The sequence below is a fragment of the Terrapene carolina genome, unplaced genomic scaffold, assembly GCF_002925995.2.
Source record: "Terrapene carolina triunguis isolate 2854851 unplaced genomic scaffold, T_m_triunguis-2.0 Scaffold67, whole genome shotgun sequence".
Classification (NCBI taxonomy): Eukaryota; Metazoa; Chordata; order Testudines; family Emydidae; genus Terrapene; species Terrapene triunguis.
The window spans coordinates 312,171-334,138 of NW_020664418.1; the positions used below are offsets into that span (position 1 = coordinate 312,171).

The following is a 21,968-nucleotide window of genomic DNA, read 5'->3' on the forward strand; positions in this document are numbered from 1 at the left end:
AAGCCAGAGCCGGCCCTGTTTCCAAGGGAGAAGTGCTGCAAGGTGGTGCTATTTTGCGGCCTGGGGTGTAGCTTCGTTTGCTGTAGAACTGCTGGGTTTCTCTTTGCAAGCCCGATCTTGCAGTCAGACCTGCACAGGTGGACCCTTGTGCTGCACTGATCCCCAGTGGGGGGAAAGGGTCTGCCTCGATGGACATGATGGCAGGATCAGGGCTGTTTGCTGATGGCCCATTGGGCTTGAGTGTCCTAGGGCGACCACAATCTGGGGCACCCTCCTGTGGCAGGCCATGGCATGGCATGGTCCGGCCATACGAGGAGCTCGGTCTCTCTCAATGGCCAATTCAAACGCCTGCCTCTAGGCATAGTGTACATGCAATAACCCGAAAAACCCTCATGATGAAACCATTCCGTTAACCAGTCTGTCCCTCTCCTCTTTCTGCCTTTTGGCTCTGGATCACCCTCCTGATTGCTCCCAGAATCGCTTCCTTCCCACAACTCTTCTTCCGTAGCCCCACATCTGGCCTCCTTCCTACTTGGGACTCCTACCCCTGCTCAGGGGACATCCCTGCAGGACCACCCCTTGGGCCAGGGCTCAGCTTCCCACAGCCCTCTGCTCCAGCCTGTCGCAAGGGGGCTTCCTGCAGTGTTCCACTCCCCAGGGGTCCCTTGCCTGCAAGTCCACTTTCCAGCATCAATCAGGCTCAGCTTCCCTTACAGAGACTGGTTCTTCCCCTTGTTCCTAGGGGCCTCTGCACGAGCTCCCCTGAAACTTTCCAGGGCACCCCCAGCTCTGGCCAGTCCTCACCACCAATGTTCTTCTTCACCTTTCAGTCTTTGCGGTGGTTCCCTGGCCCAGCTCTCCTCTGCTGCTCCTGTGTCTTTCTCAGGCAGCTTTCTCCTGCTCTTTCTTGAGTTACCCCAGGTGCCTTCTCTTAATACCATTTAGGAGGCAGCTGACCAGTCAGGTGTACGGGCCCCGCTCCCCCTTCAAGGGTCCCATCCCCTTGACACAGATTGGGATTTTTCTCTCTGTCTTTTCACAATTTTTCTGTTTAGATTTATAATTTTTCCAACCCTCAAATCCCTCCCGTAAATGAGGAAAGAGGCAGGAAGTTCCCATTTCAGCCTGATGTGCTGACCTTCGATCACGCTCTGGGGTGTTGGCACAGACCCTGCGTTTCCTGGCACCTGTTAGTACGTGCTACAAGCTGGAAAGGACATTGCTGCTCTGGTGGGTATACATCTGACCCTGCATCCCTGCTAGGGGAGATTGTGCGTTTCTCAGGCAGAAAACAATACTAGTGCGACGGTAAGGCAGAGAGCTTAATCTCCAAGCACACAGCTCCGAGTAAAGGCTTCCCCAGCATTGAGGGAACAGCCAACTTTGCATAGGCTCAACGTTTTACCAAATGTTACTGTACTAAAAGATCCAACAAAATCTAAGCTCACTAGCCGTGTGTCCATCCTTTTTGTTTCCTTTTCCAATAAAAAGTGGTTTGGGTTTGTTTTTTGCCCGGTTAGGATTTAAAGCTTCCCTTGAAGTGTTACATTGCAAACCTTGTAGCAGTTTCCCTGTGCTACTAGAAAGAGTCTGGGACCAGAAGTGAAACTGGCTAGTGCCACAGTTGAGTAGTGGGAACAAAGCAAATACTCACCATTCAGGGTGAGATGTAGATTAGATTTTTAAAATGTGTTCAAGTTTTAATAAGCGACGTTGTTGTGAATTACCCAGGTAAGAACATTTGTTTCTTTTAAAAACCTGATTTTTTAACCAGAGTGTCTTTTTCTTCCCCTTGCATATCTGTCTTACAACAGGGGCTTCTGTTACATGATCATTGTGTCTGTCTGTAAACAGGGTCGGTGCAAGGATATTTTGCACCCTAGGCGAAACTTCCACCTTGCGTCCCCCCCTCCCCCTCCGGAGCATCGATTATTATAAATTTTCAAAAATGAATACAGTGGAGTAACATCTTATGCGGGGGTTAGGTTCTAAGGGCAGCGCATAAGAGGAAAATCGCGTATAATGAAAATTACCATAAACTACAGTACACACAGTATACCTAGTATACACTGTCTACACTAGAACAGGGGTTCTCAACCTACAGCACACGTGCCAAAGGTGGCACGCGAGCTGATTTTTTTTTTTTTTTTTTTTTTTTTTTTTAATGGCGGGCTGTGGGTCCTGACCACCACTGAGCCTGCTGCCGGCCTGGGGTTCCGTTCACTCAGCTGCCAGCCGGGGTCCCAGCCGGCGAATCCGCTCAGCCTCCTGCCGTTCACCCAGGCCAGCAGGAAGCTGACAGGGCCGGTGGCTGAGACCCTGGCTGGCAAGGGGCCAGCAGCTGGAACCCCAGATCGTCAGCGGGCTGAGTAGGGCTGGCGGCCGGGACCCCAGACCGGCAGCGGGCTGAGCTGCTCAGCCCGCTGCCAGTCTGGGGTTCCATCCGCTGGCTCCTGCCAGCCGGGGGCCCAGCCGCCGGCCCCACTCAGCCTGCTCAGCCCGCTGCCAGCCGGGTCCCGGCCGCCGGATCCGCTCAGCCTCCTGGCGGCCTGGGTGAACGGAACCCCAGGCCAGCAGGAGGCTGAGCGGGGCCAGTGGCCGGGACCCCGACTGGCAAGGGGCTGGCAGCCAGAACCGCAGATCGGCAGCGGGCTGAGCGTGGCCGGCGGCTGGGACCTCAGCCCGCTGCCAGCTGGGGTCCCAGCCGCCGGCTCCACTCAGCGTCCTGCTGGCCTGGGTGAACGGAACCCCAGGCCATTCACCCAGGCTGGCAGGAGGCTGAGCGGAGCTGGCTGGGACCCGAGCAGGCTGAGCAGGGCTGGGACCCCAGCTGGCAGGAGCCGGCCCACTGCTGGCCCTGCTCAGCCCGCTGCCAGCTGAGTGAACAGAACCCCAGGTCGTCAGCAGGCTCAGAGGCAGCCGGGACCCGCAGCCTGCCATTTTAAAAAAAAAAAAATTGGCTTGCGTGCCACCTTTGGCATGCGTGCCGTAGGTTGAGGACCCCTGTTCTAGTGTATACTGTACTTTTATGGTAATTTTCACTATACGCGATTTTCCTCTTATGCGGTGACTTTAGAACCTAACCCCCGTGTAAATTGTGACTCCACTGTAGTGTAAAAAAAATTTTTGGGGCACCGCTTTTTGGCACCCCCAAATCTTGGCACCCTAGTCGGTCGCCTAGTTCGCCTAGCGGTTACACCGGCCCTGTCTGTAAATAATCCAGATATTCACTTAAGGTGAATGGGCACAGGTGCAGTTTAAACTAATCAAGAGTAAGCTGGAGAAAGGTGCTTTAGAAAAGCTGCTTGAAGGTGTGGTATTAATATACTTCTCAGCCTGTGCTCTGAGATGTGCCTATGCATTTCTCTACAGTTCTAAGCCAAAGCACTGCTTCTGTGCGGTAGAGTCCAAAGTGTGATTGAATCTATGTTGTGTTGCCTGGTGCCATGTGATTACTCAGAGAACTGCCCATGGAAGTTCTGCTGACACGTGAAATCTCGGCATGAAAAGCAAGAGGGAAGGGAAGAAAGTGGGATCACTTCCAGGTCTTTGATGGATCCACTGAGAGCCTGACATGCCCTTGTGGGGCGGGGGTGTTCTTCTGTCCGGGAAGGGACCACAGCCATTGCACAGCATTGGATGGCTGCCTTTCTGCTGCTCCTCAAGTTGTTTGGTAGGAAGCCAGCTTGGTGCTGTGTGCTTGTTGAAATGGGTTGTCAGTGCCAGAGAAACCAGTCCCTAGTACGCTGGTGTTTGATCTTCCTTCTGTTGTTTCTTTTTAGGGCGGATGCTTCTTGCTTGAGTTAGGGCTGTTGTCTAGTTCTTCAGCCGTTGGTATTTGAACTTTATCTCATCAGGACGGGCTGGTGCTGGAGGTTGATTCTATCACCCATGCATCCCTCATTTACACATCTCAACTCGACTAATAAAATTACAGCAGGGTTTGCAACAATGAAGGTTGCAGCAAGCCCTTACAAAATGGAGTAAGCGTTTTAAAATGGGGTTTGAATTACAATATGGCACAGAAGTTACAATGTAGGCAAAATGGCAAGTGTAATGAAAGTTAGGCCTGGTCTACACTAGGACTTTAATTCGGATTTAGCTGCCTTAATCCGAATTAACCCTTCACCCATCCACACTACAGAGCCAGTTAATTCGAATTAAAGGGCCCTTTAAATCGATTTCTGTACTCCACCTCGACGAACGGAGTAGAGCCTAAATCGATTTTGTTAATTCGAATTAGGGTTAGTGTGGACGCACACCACCGAATTACTGTGTTTAAGTTAATGGGGTAGTGTGGCCGCACACCACCGAATTAATGTGGTTTAAAACCGAATTAAGGTGCTTAGTGTGGCCGCGCACAATCGAATTTATACAACCTGTTTCCCAAATTCGAATTATCTAAATTCGGATTAATCCTGTAGTGTAGACATACCCTTACAATGTAGGCAAAATGGCAAGTGTAATGAAATGGTGAACAGAAGTTACAATGGTACAGGATAACTAAAAACAATTTCATTCACATTGGTTCTACACTGGACTCCTGTATATTCCCGTACTGTAAGCAAGGTCCTGTTTACGTAAGCACGTGAGTACCTTTCTAGCAGGAGCTATGTGTGTTTGCTACAGAGGTGTGCACGCATTCTCCCTGGCTAGTGCAGAGAGAGCATCCTAGTCCATCCCCTACCAGAAGCCCATCTGATGGCAGCTGGTTCGAGGCTTCTTTGCACAGAGTTCTAGGCTCTCCTTTGCTCCCCTCCCTATGCTGCGGGTTGGTAATGATCTCTTCTCCTGCTCTCTTGCAGTCACACCCACTCTCCTGGTTCTATGGCTGCTGTGAGGGAGTGGTCCTGCACCCGCTGCACTTTCCTGAACCCAGTGGGCCAGCGCCAGTGCTCCATCTGTGAGGCCCCTCGCCAGAAGCCAGACCTCAACCACATCCTGCGGCTCAGTGTGGAGGAGCAGAAATGGTCGTGCGCCCGCTGCACCTTCAGGAACTTCCTGGGCAAGGAGGCCTGTGAGGTGTGCGGCTTCACACCGGAGCCTGGGCCTGGCAGCTCCCCGCTGCCCATCATCAATGGCGTCCTGCCCAAGCCCGCCGTCCTGCCCAAGCCTGCTGTCCTGGTGGAGCCCAAGGGGATTGCCACCGAGGAGGCATGCAAGACGGAGAGCAACAGCGAAGAGTCTGGGGGGAAGAGCCCCGACGAGGCGGAGCTGGAGGATGGCTGGGCCTGCCAGCGCTGCACTCTGCACAACACCCCCGTGGCCAACTCCTGCTCCGCTTGTGGGGGGCCACGCAAGCTCTCGCTACCCAAGATCCCCCCGGAGGCGCTGGTAGTCCCCGAAGTCATTGCCCCAGCAGGGTTCCATGTGGTCCCAGCTCCCCCGCAGCCCGGTGTTGCCATAGAAACTCTGGACAGTGACCCTGTTGCCAGCCAGAGCCCGGCGATCATGGAGCAGGACGTTCAGAAGATTCCAACCTTCAGCCCCTTTTCCCCTGGCCTCCAGAACAACCCCGTGCCCAGAAGCCGCAGGGAGGTGCCACCCCAGCTGCAGCCACAGGTGCCTGACGTCTCTCAGCCCACGTCTGGGCAGAAGGGGTCTCCGCAGGGCCAGGCCAGAGCACCCCCAGCTGCCCGCTTCCAGGAGCTGCTGTCCAACAAGCGGCTGAGTGTGCTGGAGGAGGAGATGGAGGTCAGCCCGTCCCACTGGCAGTGCAGCACCTGTGCCCTGCTCAACTCGGCTGGGTCGAGCAAGTGTGAGGCCTGCAGTGCTCTGAAAGGCAGTGACACTATTGACCTGGCGGGGGACTCGGTGCGCTTCACCCCCTGCAGCCCTTCCAGCCCCGACTTCACCACCTGGGCCTGTTCCAAGTGCACCCTAAAGAACCCCACCCTGGTGCAGAAGTGCAAAGCCTGTGGTTGCTCCAAACTGCACGGCTTCCAGGAACATGGGGCACAGGGTGAGCCTGCCCCCAAGTGCGTCGACTGCGGCTCCGACAAAGGGGGTTGCGCCTCTTGCGGCAGCAAAGCCCCATCGGCCCGGAAAATGGCCCGCCTCTTCCCTTCCCAGCCGCCCTTGGTACAGGACAGCCCGAGCCAGTGGTCTTGCCCCGCTTGTACCCTGCTCAACGAACTCAAGGCCAAGCACTGTGTGGCCTGCCACACCCCGCAGCTGTACATGACGCAGCGCAAGGGGGCCAAGCCGCTCAAGAGGCGGGAGAGCATGGATGCGGAGAAGCGGCGGCAGACGGACGAGGGGGAGGCCAAGGCCCTGTGGGAAAACATTGTGAGCTTCTGCCAGGAGGTGAGTGCTTGCCAGGCCCCTTAGTACCCCACAGCCTTACTCTGCGCTCTATGCCTGTGCTCCTCTGGGCACTCTGCATAGCGGGTGGGGAGAATGAGCTGGTTCTGGGCCGTCGAGCCTGGCACCTCTCTGGCAAGCCCAGGAGGTTCTGCTCAATTTAACCTTCCCTTTAAGTTTCTAGCCCTTATGGTTGCAGAGGATACTTTCACAGAGTGACCCATTGCAATGCTGTCTGCCTGAGTCTGCAGAGAGCCCAAAACAATAGTTCTGAGATGTGTGCACTGCCTAGTTCTACTCAATGTGTGTTCACTCTGAAACCTAATGATGCTATAAAGGAACATTATTATTTATTATTTGTATTCTGGTACTGCCTAGGAGACCCAGCTGTGGACCAGAACCCCATTGTGCTAGGTGATGTACAAACAGAACAAAAATGGTTCTTTCCCCAGAGAACTTATAGTCCAAGAATAAAACAAGAGACAAAAAAGGTGAATGCAGACTGATAGCAATAATACCACCATTGCCAACCCCAAGAATTTAAAAATCTGTGACTTCGGGCCTAAAAAGTCATGATATTGACTTAAAAAACATGAGGTTTTAAAAATCATTCATTCGGAGCTCTTATTTGCTTTCTGACTTCTTAACCTTTAGGGTTCACATTCTTAAGCTTCTGTTTGCAGCCAGGAAGGCTAGGCATTTCTTGATTTGGTTTTGTTTTTAAATGAAAGCTGCAATTCTGTTGGATTCATGTGACTCCCAGGTTTTAGGGCTTTAAGAAAAAACAACAACAACATGAGATTTGCCGTAAGAGTTGGCCACGTTGCAATGATTTGCTCTGATAAGATGCTTTGATGGCAACCTTCATTCATTGCTTCTACTAAATAAATCTCTAATCTCTCCTGCTTTCCTCACTGTAATGTAGGAGCGCCTTATGGAGAAAGCATCCAGCTGATCTGGGCTAGTGGGAGGCACTTGCTAGTGGCAAGAACCTTGGACTGGGACTTGGGAAACATGGATGTCACTCCTGGCTCTGCCACTGGTTTGCTGGGTGACCTTGGGCAAGTCACTTTCCTGCCCAGTGCCTCAGTTTCCACATCTGTAAAATGGGATAATGATACTGACCTCTGTAAAGCACTTTGAGATCTACTGATTTAAAGAGCTATAGAAGACCTAGACATTGTAGCTTTTATTGCGGGTGGAATCTGGGTACCATCGCTCCCTTTTGCTGGTGAGGAATTCACCTCCATCCTCACTGAGCCCTGCTGGGGGTTTCCCCCTACAGCTCCCCACTGGAGATTATTGACCACCGGAATGCTGACTCTGAATACGAGGCTGTAGAAAATTATGGTCTACATTTATTTTTATCGGCACCCATCTTTGCCAAGGCAGCTAGGCACCTTTACATCCATAAGGCCCTGACTCAGGAAGGTATTTACACATGTGCCTAACTTTAAGCAAGTGAATTTGGAATCATTGGAGCTACTGGCATGTTAAGTGTATTGCTGAATCAGGACCTAAGACAGTCAAGTAGAGAATAACTCACCTCATTCCCTGATGTCTAATCCAAGCCTGATCAGACAGATAGGTCAAGCCCAGTGCCCTGCAGCTCACCAGACCCCAGAGGCACAGCGAACTCCCTCTGGTCAGCTGTGAAGGTATTACCCCTGAAGCTTGCAGCTAGATCAACCGAACTGATCAGAATTCCTGCAACAGGTTGGAGGGAGAAGCTTAACAGGGTCCTGGGACCTGAAAGAAATACACCATGATGGATAATTAATAAAGCAGTAACCCTCTCGTCATCTCCAGATTTCCCCCACTCTTTCCTGTTCCTCTCCTCTCATGTGCTGGGTCTCAGTCTGTGCTCCCATCATAACAGCATGAAAGATTCTGCCTGACTGAATTCATTCCCGCTCTGTGCCTGAATTTAAGAGAAGGTTAAAGAGTTCGATCTGCCGCTGTGTTTGATAGTCTTAAAGCCATGGCTATGTTTTGTACAGACCGCTGCCGGAGTCCGGACTCCAGACTGGATGGACCATTGCTCTGTTCTGGTGTGGCAGTTCCTATTTGGACTAGTCCCAAGCATCCAAAATATATGGAGTAACCTCTTGAAGCCCATTGATGCTATTTGCATCAGCAGTCTCCTCTGGCTGTTTATTCCGTATGTTAGTAGCCCTCTGAGTGAGGAAGTTCTGCTTGAATTCACTGATGATGGCATTCTGCTCTTGTCTTGCTCTGTTTTGCTCGTACATTTCAAAATATTTCTCCCTGGGTCTGTGTATTAACCAACAGGGCCCTGGCTTTATTCCTTTTTAGCCTTGTCCTTCCTCTGTGTCCCAGAACAGAATAAGATTTAATCTCCCCACCTACAGTCTTATTTCTGCCCTGCCCCCTTTGGCACGAAACTCGTTCAGGTTCTCCCATTTCTTTTGTCTCTTTGCCTGGCATTGTTTCCCCTTCTCATTTCTCTCTCTACCTTATGCTGTCTGGATCCCCTGATCCTGCATTCCTCCCTCCCTTTCTAATGGTAACACCTGGCACTAATAAAGCGCATTCTGTTTTAAAGCACTGCACAGACACTGGGGCAGATGCTGGGTTGATGCAAATTGTCAGAGCTCCATCAAAGTCAGGGAAGCTGTGACAGTTTACACCACTCGAGAATCTGCCCCATTGGCTAATCCTCATGACTCCCCCCCTCTGGTAATCGAGCAAACTGTTGTACAAAGGGGGAAACTGAGAAACAGAGCAGGAATGACTTGCCCACAGTCATGTCCAGGGTGTGTGGACACAGCAGCTGGGAGGTGTAATTCCTAGCGTGGGCTGACATACACACGCCAGCTCTGCTCAAGTACCCTCCTGCCCAATCCTTGGTATGTACTCGGGCGGCTGCCCGTGCCACCGGGGCCCACTGCTGCTGTTAGGAGCTAGCCCATGTCTCTCTAGACCAGATCAAGCATCGCATCCAGAAAGGCAGCTGGGTGGGAAGCCTCAGCGAGCACGAAGGAAGGGGTGGTGACAGGGACCCCGCGCGCTAGATAGATGGTAACTGCTCCAATCCTGATGGTATCACTCCTGGTCCAGTGACGAGGGTGCTTGAATGAGAGTTAGGAGAACAAGGTTCTGTTCCTGGCTCTGACACTCTCATTGCTGCTGACCTGTGCCTCAGTTTCCCCACCTGTCCAGCGGGGATCCTGACACAGACCCACCTTTGCATGTGCAGTACATCAGATGGTGCTGGTTGCAAATAGAGCACAGGTTATTTGCTCATCAATTTAGTCTCTGAGTGTGTGGCAAGGTCCCCCCCAGAGAAGACTAAGGAGGCCCTGGGACTTCTCTTGTTCGATACAGATTAATATTGTAAGTGTGAAACTTGTTAGTAGGAAAAAACCCTCTGCAAAATCAGGAAGGCTGTGAACAATTAGGAAACACTAATTAAAGAAATGAGCAACCCCCCACCTCCCACAGTGATTTCAGACTGGAACAGGAGCCAAAAGAGCTAGCCCCATAGATCGGGGTGGGCAAACTACAGCCCGCGGGCTGGATCTTGTCCGCCAGGCATTTTAATCCGGCCCTCGAGCTCCCGGTGGGAAGCGGGGTCTGGGGCTTGCCCTGCTCCGGCGCTCCATCTGGGGAGCAGGGTCGGGGACCGCTCCACGCGGCTCCCAGAAGCAGCGGCATGGCCCCCCTCCAGCGCACCAGCAGGGTCAGGGGCCTTGCTCCCGGAAGCAGTGGCATGCCCTAGCCTCTGGCTCCTATGCATAGGACAGGGGTGGGCAAACTTTTTGAGCCAAGGGCCACATCCTGGTGGGGAAATTGTATGCAGGGCCGGGGCAGGGGGTTGGGGTGCGGGAGGGAGTGTGGGGTGTGGGAGGGGGTGTGGTGTGCAGGAAGGAGCTCAGGGCAAGGGATTGGGGCAGGGGAAGGGTGCGGGGTGTATGAGGGGGCTCAGGGCAAGGGGTTGGGGTGCAGAGTGCAGGAGGGGGCTCAGGGCAGGGGTGCAGGGGGGTGCAGGGTGCAGCAGGGGGTTGGGGTACACAGGGGTGCAGGTGCAGCAGGGAGCTTAGGGCAGGGGGTTGGGGTGCAGGGCATACGAGGGGGCTCAGGGAAGGGAGTTAGGGGGCAGGTGGGGTTCGGGCTCTGTGCCGGCGCTGCTTACCTAAAGCTGCTCCAGGTATCTCCCCCGAAGCTCCCATTGGCCGCAGTTCCCCATTCCCAGCCAATGGGAGCTGCGGGGGGCCGTGCCTGGAGGCAAGGGCAATGCACGAAGTCTTCTGCTCATTCTGCCCGGGGGCTGCAGGGATGTGGAGCTGGCCACTTCTGAGAGCAGTGCAGGGCCCACGGTGCCACGGGGGACAATCCCGCGGGCCGGATCCAAAGCCTTGACGGGCCGGATCTGGCCCGCGGGCCATAGTTTGCCCACCGCTGGCATAGGAACACCTCGGGGCCTCAGCTCTACACGCTGCCCCCACCCCAAGCGCGACCCCTGCTGCTCCACTGACCGGGAACCGCAGTCAATGGGAGCTACAGGGGCGGTGCCTGCGGATGGGGCAGCGTGCAGAGCCGCCTGGCTGTGCCTCCGCATAGGAGCCAGAGAAGGGACGTGCCGCTGCTTCTGGGAGCCGCTTGAGGTAAGCGCCGCCCGAAGCCTGTACCCCTGAACCTCTCCCTCTGCCCCAACCCCCTGCCCCAGCCCTGATTCCCCTCCCGCCCTCTGAACACCTTGATCCCAGCCCAGAGCACCTCCTGTACCCCAAACCCCTCATCCCCAACCCCACTCCAGAACCTGCACCCCTTCCCACACCCCAACCCCCTGCCCCATCCCTGATCGCCCTCCGAACCCCTTGGTCCCAGCCCGGAGCACCCTCCTACACCCCAAACTCCTCTGCCCCACCCCAGAGCCCGCACCCCCAGCTGGAGCCCTTCCCCGCACCCTGAACTCCTCATTTCTGGCCCCATCCTGGAGCCCGCATCCCCAACCAGAGCCCTCACACACTCCCAACCCCCATTTTGTGAGCATTCATGGCCCACCATACAATTTCTATTCCCAGATGTGGCCCTCGGACAAAAAAATTTGCCCTCCCCTGCCATAGATAGAGAACGTCATTTAAATCGCATTTGTTTTCGATTGTAACAATTCGATTTTTCTTTAATTTAAAAAGATCCTGGTTTGTATCCAGCCAGTTGTGAACAGTCTGAGTAAATGTCATCTCTCCTCTGTCAGGGGCTGCTCCCTTAGGGTTATAACAACAGATACACCAACAGTTCTCTAGCTGGCCACAGGGTCTCCCAGAGTAGACCTGCACGTCAGCCCCCAAAACGCTTTCTTCTTTATCTCCTACACAAATCCTTCAACCCAGCCCTCTTCCTGCACTGCGTCTGTCAATTTCCAGAGCTCCAGTAGATTCTCCTCCTATGGGTGCACTGGCTTCCTGGGGAAACCCTCCCAGTGCTCAGCCCGGCCTATGATGGGAAGGGAATTGGATGGGCCGGGGCTGGGGCAGCAGCCCTCTGATTTTTATCTCCATTGTCTAATCTCTGTGCTCCATGTGTCCTTGGTCAATGGCTCCTCCCCCGCTCGGCCTCCTCAAGCTGAGTGCTTCTGAGCAGCCTGCAGCTTCCATGACTCAGAGACCACAAGGGAGCAGTTGGCAAAGGCTCCTTGATGGTACAGAGCAGTGAGCGTTTAGAGCATGGTTTAGAGTAGAGGTTTCCTTGGAGGTTTGCTGCCAGGGCTTTGGAACTGTGCTCCGGCTCCGCTCCAGCTCCAGGCAAAAACCTGCAGCTCCACTGCTCCAGAGCTGCTCCGCGCTCCAGCTCCGGGCTTCGCTCCAAAGCCCTATTTGCTGCTATTCTTATCTTCTCGAGGCCCCGGTGTGCGGCACATGGTGAGAGACAGGCCCTGCCCCAAAACTGCCCAACCTAACTCGCCAAGACGGACACGGTGTGAGAAAGGCAGGAGTATCAGTCCCACTCCACAGCTCCAGACTGACCGACAAGCCCACGATCACACAGGGAGTCTAGCAGAGCGGGGAATTGACCCCAGGTCTCCTCATTCCTTAGCCACGAGACCGACCTTGCTCTCGGGAGGGTGGAAAGCAGTTGTGGTTCCCACGTGTTCATAGGGCTGCACATTCCTTGTGCGAGGGCGAATTCCTGCCCTTTGTGAGATACCCCCTGACCCATGGGGAATAGCGGGATGGTCCCTTCAGCCTGGCTCAGCTTCCTGCAGGGGGAGCTGCAGGGACCTACTTCCTCCATGTTCTCAGAGGTGCTCCACTCAGCAGCAGCCCTGGGAAAAGCCTGCTGAGGTCTAATGCTGCTGTGCCCTCTCCGCTACAGTCTCCAGGCACCTTACTCTGAACGCCAGCCTTAGGGGAGTGTTTGAGGTGCCACCCTCCTTGGCAGCAACTCGAGGGCTCAGCCTCCAGCGTGTCCTACCCTCCCAGCCAGGGCAGTGGCAGATACACCTCGGCTCTTCCTCTTGGGGGACGTGGGGAGCCAGGAGTCCCCTCCCATTGGAAGTGCACTGACGGTGCCGTGGGTGGCTGTGTAGACATGCTCCTGCCTTACAGCATGCTTGTGTTTACAGAACAAGGTCAACTTTGTGGACGACAGTTTTCACCCAGGGCCCAAGGCGGTGGGGTTCCCTGATGGGGACAGTGTGCAGCAGAGGGTGAAGCTATGGCTGCGGCCCCACGAAATCAACTGTAGCATCTCCAAGGACTGGTCAGTCAAGTGGTCAGTGTTCCGGACACCCCGGCCCTCGGACATTCTGCAGGGACTCCTGGGAAACTGCTGGTAAGGGGCTGAGAGTGCTCCAGCCACACCAACCCTCTCTTGTGTTCACACAAACACCCCTGTGCCAGCTGCCATCCCTCATCCCATCACGGACCCCAGTCCCCTTCATCTACCCCCTACATCCGCTGCTATCCCAATCCCTAGCGTGCCCTCGCCCCTCATTATAGAGCCAAAGTCTCCTCTCCTATTTTGTGTCTGCATCCATGGATGAACTCCCGAGTCCCATTCCTGATCTCCTGTGGACCAGTTCAGACAGGGCCGCAGGGATCTGTTCCACTCCCTCGTGGTCCCTGCCCCTCTGCAGTGGCTGCATGTGCATGGCTGTAAGATGACTTGGGCATGGCCAGGAAGGATAAGAGGACACTGGGCAGGAAGGACCTTGGCTGTTTTACAGTGGCCAGTCTGGAGGTTTAGATGCCGAGGGAAGAACCCCGCAGTAGCAGGTGTGGGATCATTTGCCTCATCCTGCTAGTTAATAGCTAGCAATTGGCTCAAACCCTGAAGCACAAGGTTTAACGTCCCTTCCAGAATGGTTGCTGATGAGCACTTGGCATGTTCCGTGCCCATCTACATGCCTGCCCCCTGGACTTGGCAGTGAGTGGCTGGGATAGCTCAGAAAGCCAGCTCTCTCCCTGGTCTCTGGAGCTGCCTCGTCTCTTTCCTCTCTGCAGCCCATGGGGAATGTAAGGCAGAGTTTTTTGGGTGTTGACTGTAGGTGGAGGGCACTCCCTGCTGGCAGTGCCAGGCTGTGTACGTGCGTATGCTTAGCCAACCCGGACACTGTTCTGCTATTCTTCCCGAAGGCAGAAAGCGTGAAAAGGGCTAATCCATTGGGCAGGGCCAGTGTGCAAAACACTCCTTGCCCCACAGGGCTGGATACAGCACAGGGGCCAAGTGTGCTGCAGCTGGAGTCCCTGGCAAAGCTCCCAGGGCTGGGCTGGCACTCCGCCCGCCCCAGCCAGATCACAGGTACCCTGGGGCTGGGGAGTCCTGCAGCTGACTGAGAAGGCAGGAATCTAGCTGGAGGGAACTTTCCGTTCCAGGGGCTCAGCTAGCTTGGTGGGATCCGAGGGCACATCCAGCCAGCTCCTGGCTCCTCTGCGGAGCAGGCGCAGGAATATCCCCAAGGTGAATGTTCTCTTTCCCCTCACCCACCAGGCCCTGTGCCCCCTCTCAAGGCTGTCTCTCCATGCCAATGCCGCAGACATGCCTCCCCCAGCACAGTTTCTGAGGCCTCTTGTCTGGTCTCTCCCCAGGTTCTTGAGTGCCCTGGCGGTGCTGGCAGAGCGGCCCGAGCTGGTGGAGAAGGTGATGATCACACGGACCATGTGCCCGGAGGGAGCCTATCAGGTGCGGCTGTGTAAAGACGGCACGTGGACCACAGTGCTGGTGGATGACATGCTGCCCTGTGATGAGTGCGGCTACCTCCTCTTCTCTCAGGTCAGCACCCCCTCCTCCTGCCTTGGCAGCCATTGGCCACTGGGCGGCTGACAGGAGGGGTTGATGTTCCATGGGCGAGTGGTCGGGGAGCTCTGACAGGCCTGCGCTGGGACAGAGAGTGACGCAGCAGGAATAGCCCCTTCTACCAGGACATGTAGATCAAAATCACAGGGCTAGGGGGATGCTGATCACAGTCCACCCTGTGCCTCGCCGTTGGCTGTGGAGTGGGTAATGGGGAACAGTCACGGCTCCACAGCCTGCTATGGGGTGAGTTTCTCCCTTTATTACAGTAGCTGCAGGCGGTGCCTGCGTTAGGCTGCCAAGCTGTCTCCATTGCAGCCTCCTGGGTCTCACATGCATGTAACTTGCTGAGTTTCCTTCCTCCCTTCTCCACTTACAGACTATTCTGTTTTTTAAGCATGAGCCGTTTTCGAGCCTTGGGATGGGAGCAAAGAGGGCCGCAGTTTGAAGCAGGGCAGGGCCCCGTTCTCAGTGAGGACTGCCTCCGTTTTGCTTAGTTTGAGGGGCACGTTAGACCTAAACACACTCTGAGCAATTGTCAGATCGCTTCTGGGCATGCTCAGCTGGCATCTGCTCGGATTGTGACTGATTAAAAAAGGCTCGGCCCCTTTGGGACATCACTGCCTGGTCTCCCTGCCCAGTCTGACAGGCCCAGGGGCTGCTTGCTTGGCTTGTTTGCATGAAGGAGATTGGAAGTGTCCTTTCTGAAACACAGACCGGAAAATCCTCCGGACAAACCGCACTGCCTCAGTGTCAGAGACCCGAGAAAATCAGGGGCACAGAAAGCTGTGTGGGTCTCTGCTAGGCTGGCAGCTTTCTGCAAATCCTCAGCATTCATTTCAAAATCAAAACAACCGTGGGCTGGATTTCTGCAGGCATATGTTCCAACTCCCACGTGAGTGCACTGAGATCTATAGGAAAGCCAGAGCACCATTAAAGGGGAACTAAAAAGGGGGGAAATAGATCTGTGCCCAGCTTGTGCCTCCTCATGAAGCACAGAGAAGGCTGGATAAGAATTACATGTATATATTTTCAAAGTAAAGTGTGTTTTTATTTTACCTTCAAAATATCAGAAATATTAAGTCAGGCCTTCCCCAAGTTTTCTGGAGGTTTCCTTGCAGGTTTTGCTTGTGGATTGAACTTTCTTTGGTCTTGGGTGGAGGAGCAGAATTGAATCTTTAAGAAAAGGAATTTTTCTCTTAGATGTTTTGTAGGTTTTGGAGTTATAAGCGATAACCAATGTGAACCAAAAGCTGAGTTTTAAAAAGTCAAAATAAGAGCGGCATCAGGGCCCACTTGTATGGGATCTCAAGCAGAGATAAATAACATTTTGGGGGGGTAGGGAGAAAGGGACTTTTAAAAACAAAACACAAAAGCACTTTCAGGCTTTCTTTATAGACCATAAAGAAACCTCATTCTTCTCCCCCGTCTCGGAAGGTCCCACCCCAGTCACCTCCTCCTGGAATGTCACCTTTCAGTCACGCAGTGTGGGTAATCATAGGGTGTGCTTCATCTGTTGATCTCAAAGCACTTTACCATGGTTCCTGCAGCATGGTGTTAGCTCAGCCAGGTTGCATGTAGGCGGTATTTTCCATTGCTTTTTGAAATGTGTAACTTAACATCTAGCCCCAACAAGAGACATGCCAGATAGCGCCTCAGTCACTTTGCTGTCATCTGCTCCTCCTCTGTTTTTTTATCTCCATAGGCTGTAAGCTCCTTGGGTGGGGAGCTGCCGGGTGTTTGCAAAGTGCCTCACTCATCTAGCAAAGCGCATGCCATAGGATTATTTATTATGTGTATTGTGGTAGTGTCTAGGTGCCCCAGGCATAGACCAGGACCCCATTGTGCTAGGCGCTGCACAATCAATCATATAGGCTGTGCCTTGTGGCTAGTGCTGATGGAACCTTTGCAGATTTCTAGTTGTATTCACGCAGTCTTTGCATTTATTTATGAATATATAATCAATGCCACAGCCTAGACCATAACAAAGCAATTTAAGGGTACGCTCCTCCTGCAAAGCAGCCTCTGTCTAATTACTTCTCCCCATTGTCCCTGCGCTGCGGGGGAGAGAAGTTTGCTGTTGTGTCTCTGACATCTCTGAGCTGTCATCCATTTGTCCTTGAAGCAATCTCGTCTCTACGTTGTGTGAAATGTAATTGGTTCCATCTGTAAGTGCTCTGTAGTCAGCCTAATCCATGGGGCTGGGTTTTGGGGGGCAGGTGTGAATCCAGGCATTCAGGACTCGTTTGAAATCCCCTTTTCTTATTAAACATTCCTAAATCCAGATTTACTGGGAAGTGGGGCCATTAACCTGGGTTTGAAAACCTATCCAAATACATCTCTGCACCACACTGTCGGAGTCTTCACAGTCTTGGGTCAACTCCAACATGTGGGGGGGAAGTGACGCCACGGGAACAAGATGCTGGTCAGATAATGCTGTGTGATCTTTGCAGGGTGGGGTCAAGGAGACTGGGGGGAACTTTCGCACAAAGGTCCTGGCTTGCATGAGTGTGTGAGTGCGACTCTGTGTAGCTGGCCCCACGCCTCCATGTGGTTGTAACCCCTGGTTCTTTCCCTTTCCCAGGCCCAGAGGAAGCAGCTTTGGGTAGCTCTCATTGAGAAGGCTCTGGCCAAGCTGCATGGTTCGTACTTTGCCCTCCAGGCGGGGCGCGCCATCGAAGGCCTGGCTACACTAACCGGCGCCCCCTGCGAGAGCCTGATGCTGCAGGTCAGCTCCACTAACCCTCGCGAGGAGCCCATTGACACTGACCTCATCTGGGCCAAAATGCTGAGTTCTAAGGAGGCTGGGTAAGACGAGGCGGGAGGGGTTCACATTCAGCTGTCAGGAGCATAGAGTTGTAGAAGAGAGGCTAGAGTGGCAGCTCTCATTCATAGCACAGAAGAGAGACTAGAGTGTCAACCCAGGATGCAACCTGCCCCACTTGGCAGCCCTGATAAATTTTGGCACCAGGGCCCTGGGCATAGTGCTAGGAAGTGACTTTCACCTTGTTCGTTTTTATACAGAAAATCCAACCCTGATGAACTTCCCTCCCATAGTTATCCCCAGGCTGGGTTGGGTTTTAACGGCTGATCGTTAACCTGATGATTCATTTGATGTTTTTGCTTTGCTTGAGTTTTGTTTTCCAATCTTCTATATTATTAAGGCCCCACCCCTGCATATTCCCCCATTGGGGCGTAACGTTGCTGCCGTGAGAAGTGAAACCGGATCTGTGAGACTAGGAGAAGGCAGGGTTCATTTGGATCTGAAGGGCGTTGGGAGATGCAGGGAGAAGGGAGGGAAGTTAGGGTCCTGGATGGCAGGTAGTGTTATGTGCTGGAAACTGGTGATATTTCTCTCTGGCAGGAGAGGTTGGAGCGGGATGGCAAAACAGACCATTTGTGATGCCCAGGGTTCTGCTGCACAGTTCATCAGCTGCCCTTTTCTTTAACGATGTAATGCCGCCTGCAGAGACTACAGATCCCAGCATGCAGTGCTTCTCTGTGCCTGAAGTGGGGTGCCCAGTGGAAGCTCTAGAGTGCAGCACGCAATGGTCTATAACCTGCTCCAAGCAGACTGGAGTGCTGTGTGCCAGGCCAGTGGTCTCAGCAGGCGCCATCTCCATGGGGTGGCTGCAGTCTGTTCCGCTGTATGCCTGGCATGGGCAGCCCTAGCCCTAGGCATTGCCAATGGGGCCCTGGGCTGGGGCAAAGTACGGGGAGACCTGAGGGGCTGTGGGGTGAATAGAGAGCGAATGTTCCTGAGAGCGGAATGTGTGGCTGGCACTAGCAGCTGTGGGCTGGCACCGGGCTGCCTGTCACTGAACCAGGGCAGCTCCTCTTGGGGTTCGAGAATGATTGTCCCTGGCTCCGTGCCCTTATGTGGAGGGGGAGGGCCAGCTCCCAGCCTCTCCTCCCATCCCTGTCAGTGCCACACAGCGCAGTGCCAATCTCCTCTGTTTTCCTCCCTGCCCATTGCAGGTTTCTGATGGGCGCCTCGTGCGGCGGGGGCAACATGAAGGTGGATGATGCAGCCTACGAGAGCATGGGCCTTCGCCCGCGGCATGCCTACTCAATACTGGACGTGCGGGACGTGCAGGGCTACAGGTGAGCCGGGCCACGGTGCACAGGGTGTCGTGTCGCCAGCCCCCTCTGTGCTTGGGGGGCGGGGCGAGTAGCACAGAGAAATTGTTCAGCCCCCTGCGCCTGCCCAGGGGTTACTGAGACAGAGCCTTGCTCTAGCTGGGTTCGTGGTGTCAGCCTAGGGCTGAGCTGAAATTCTGGGGGAAAGGGAGAGGGTGTGTCACGTGGCTGAGGATGGGGGTGTTGGGTTAAGGGACTGTCTGTGCTGAATGGCCCCCCTGCAGGCCTTGGCCCCAAGGGGACCCCAGGAACCCCAATAACAAACACTGGCCAAGTCCCCCCAGTGGAATCCCTTGCTCTGTCCCTTGGTGTCACACAAACTGGTTTATGCTTTGGGGTGCTGCTGTGCTGTAGGCCGGCCCCCCTGGCATCCTTGCCCACTGCATGCTGGGTGGCCCTGATCTAACTGGACTAGCCGTCCCCAGTCTTTACTGGCCAGGGGGGAGGGAGCTGCACAGAGAGGTTCCCCGCCTGCCCCCCTGATTTTGTCTGTTTGTCTGGTACAAACAAGCCAGCCTCCAGCTGCAGCTGTAAGGGCCTTGGGGTGGGTCTGCCACCTCCTCATCCTCACTGGCAGCGATGCTGGGCTTACAAGGGGGAGAGAGGGGGCATGCTGTGGGAGACCTGCTTTCAAAGCTAGCTCAGCGGGCTCAATTTGGGATCTCTTTAATGGCTTGCCTACATCACACCACTCTGCCGCTCGGTGCTGTCGTGCAAGTGGCCTCTGCTGAGCGCAGCGTAAGGATGGTATTTGGGTTGCAGCAGATACAGGATGGAGGAGCACTGGCGGAGGTGTGGAGGGCCCAGGGCTGGGATAGCAGGCAGGGGGCTGTGGGTCTGAACTGAGGAGCACTGCCAGGGCAGAGCTGTGCTGGGAGCCCAGGAGTGGGGTAGTGGCAGAGTGAGGACAGGAGGTTGCACAGCCCCTGCCTGCACTAGGCCTGGGTCAGGCCATGCTTTCAGTCCCCTGATTTTGGGGACACCGTGCTTTTGTGCTGGCTCACCCCCGGGGGGTGGAGGGGGAGAGTCTCGGGAGATGAAAACTGTCTAGTGGGTTGTAGCTGACGAGTGCAGTAGCTGTGCCCTTCACCTGGCACTGCTGTGATTCTGGGGGCTGTTCCCTCTGCCCCATCAGACTCCTGCGGCTCCGGAACCCCTGGGGCCGCTTCTCCTGGAATGGCAGCTGGTCCGACGAGTGGCCTCACTGGCCAGTGCACTTGCGTCATGATCTGATGCCCCACGGGAGCAGCGAGGGCGTCTTCTGGATGGAGTACGGCGACTTCATCAGGTAAAGCTGAGCAGGGGGCTCCCCGCATGCCAGCGCCTGGGGGCTACACTGGGTCCCCCTCGCCCTGCTGGGCTCCGAATTCCTGGCCTCATCGTTATCTATTATAGAACAGGAGACAGGAGCTGGGCAGCCGCCCCCCGGGCCTGTCCTGCTTCCCCTGGGACTGAATCTAGCGAGAGCCCCAGATCCCAACATCCCTGGGCTCAGATCAGACTCTGCTGCCATCTGCACTGAGAGTCCAGCTTCAAAAAAAAGCCAAGCTAGGCAGAGCTTGGCTGAGTGGCAGCTGGGGGTGGGAGGGTACTGAGGTTTGTGTGGGACGAGGGAGGTGGCTTAAAGGGAAGGAGAAGGGGCAACAGGATAAAATTACAAAAGGGAAAATTTAGCCCCTAAATCAGGAAAAAAATGGCTGCTCCTGAGCTCTCTCAGAGCTTCTCGAGGGGCGTGGGGGAAGCCGTCACTTGGGACAGGACACAGCTCTGGAGAAATCCTGAGGGCTGAACCCTGCCCTGCCCTGCCCTGCCCCCGGGCTCCCGTGTACTCCACGGCAAGGCAAGCCCAGAGCCTGTGGAGAGGACCCCTGGGTTCCCATGGCAGCCTGGGGCCGAGGCTCATGAGCGTGGGTAGTTGGGCACGAGGTCAGACATGGACAGATACACAGACTCCATTAAAATGCCCCATTCGGAGTCAGCAGTAAATGCTCCAGGGGCTCGGAAGTCTCTGAGCTAAGACAATCCTCGCTAGCCCCTCTGGCCAGTGTTGGCTCCCGCCCGTGATCCCAGTGAGTCCAGTATGTGGTGCAGGGTCAGACCTGGCCAGTGTTGGGATGGGGAGTCCTGCCTGTCTCGTGCCAGATGTGCTGCTGGCGATTCGTGGGCCCAGGCCAGTGATGTGTGCCACCTTAGAGGAGACTTAAACCCGAGTGCTTGGTTGTTTGTGGGCCTTCAGGGCCTCAGGGGCAGGGCTGGCAGGGTCTGGTGCAGCGCTGGCTGGGCTGTGCCCACATCACCTGTCCCTTGCCAAGCGCGGTGCTTTGGCGCCACCTAGTGGTGATCAGCGTGCCGGTGCCGTCTCCTGAAGGGGGAATCCTCTCCCTCTAAAACGCCTCTAGCCCCTCATGGTCCTTTGAGGCTCTTGGCCTCGGGGCAGGGGCTGTACTAGTTTGGGGAAGAGCCATTTAATCCCCCAGTCCCCCAGTGCTGCTCTTCTTTGTTTCTGCCGCTCCCTCCCTCTTTCCCACCCGCTCCTTGCCTCTTCCACCGGGAATGCCAGGGGCTGGGGAGCCCGGGCCAGGTCTCCATGGGCAATCCCTGTAGCACCCCCTGCTGGCCACCCCATCGGGCTCTGGCTCCAGCCTGGGAGCCGTGCAAGGAGAGGGGCTGAGCGTGCTGGCTGGGGCGAGTCTGGCCTGGCCCCTGCTCACAGGGAAGCCCCTCTCCATTGCAGAGGACGTGGATTGTGCCACCCTGACCCACCCCTGGTGTGGCTCCTGTCCGTGGGTAGCCATCTGCATCCTCCTTGGAGGTGCTCTGTTGCCCAGCGGTGGGTAGGGTGGGGCTGGATCCACTCACCAAGGCCCTGGTGCAGCCTGGGTTTGCAAGCCCCAGTCCAGCCATGGCTGCCGTTGCCTGGAACTGACGCCGGCTTTGGCCCCACTCCTGGCAGATACTTTGACTCGGTGGATATCTGCAAGCTCCACTCAGACTGGCACGAGGTTCGGGTGCAGGGGACCTTCCCCAACAAGGCCAGTGGACCCGTAACGGTGACCTCGCTGACGGTGCTGGAGCGTGCTGCGTTGGAGTTCGCCCTCTTCCAGGAGGGCAGCAGGTGAGGCAGGGAAACCAGGTCTGGCACTTGGGCAAGGAGCAATGCCTTGGATCTAGTTCAGACAAGCAGTGCAGGGGGGAACAGGTCTGGGAGCCAGGAGTCTGAGGTTCCATTCTCAGCTCTGCCCATTGCCCCTGGGTGACCATGGGCA

The 21,968-nt window shown here is 55.2% G+C and overlaps 1 protein-coding gene across 1 annotated transcript in view; it reads left to right on the forward strand.

Moving 5' to 3' along the window:
• The window catches only part of CAPN15 (calpain 15), a 69,081-nt gene that overhangs the window by 42,993 nt on the left and 4,120 nt on the right, over positions 1-21,968 (forward strand). Inside the window, exons 2-8 of the mRNA XM_024219673.3 lie at positions 4,806-6,306; positions 12,893-13,101; positions 14,358-14,541; positions 17,147-17,370; positions 18,541-18,666; positions 19,838-19,990; positions 21,656-21,817. Of these exons, the coding sequence (XP_024075441.1) occupies positions 4,828-6,306; positions 12,893-13,101; positions 14,358-14,541; positions 17,147-17,370; positions 18,541-18,666; positions 19,838-19,990; positions 21,656-21,817 (2,537 nt within the window). The 5' untranslated portion in view covers positions 4,806-4,827. The remainder of the gene's footprint in view (positions 1-4,805; positions 6,307-12,892; positions 13,102-14,357; positions 14,542-17,146; positions 17,371-18,540; positions 18,667-19,837; positions 19,991-21,655; positions 21,818-21,968) is intronic.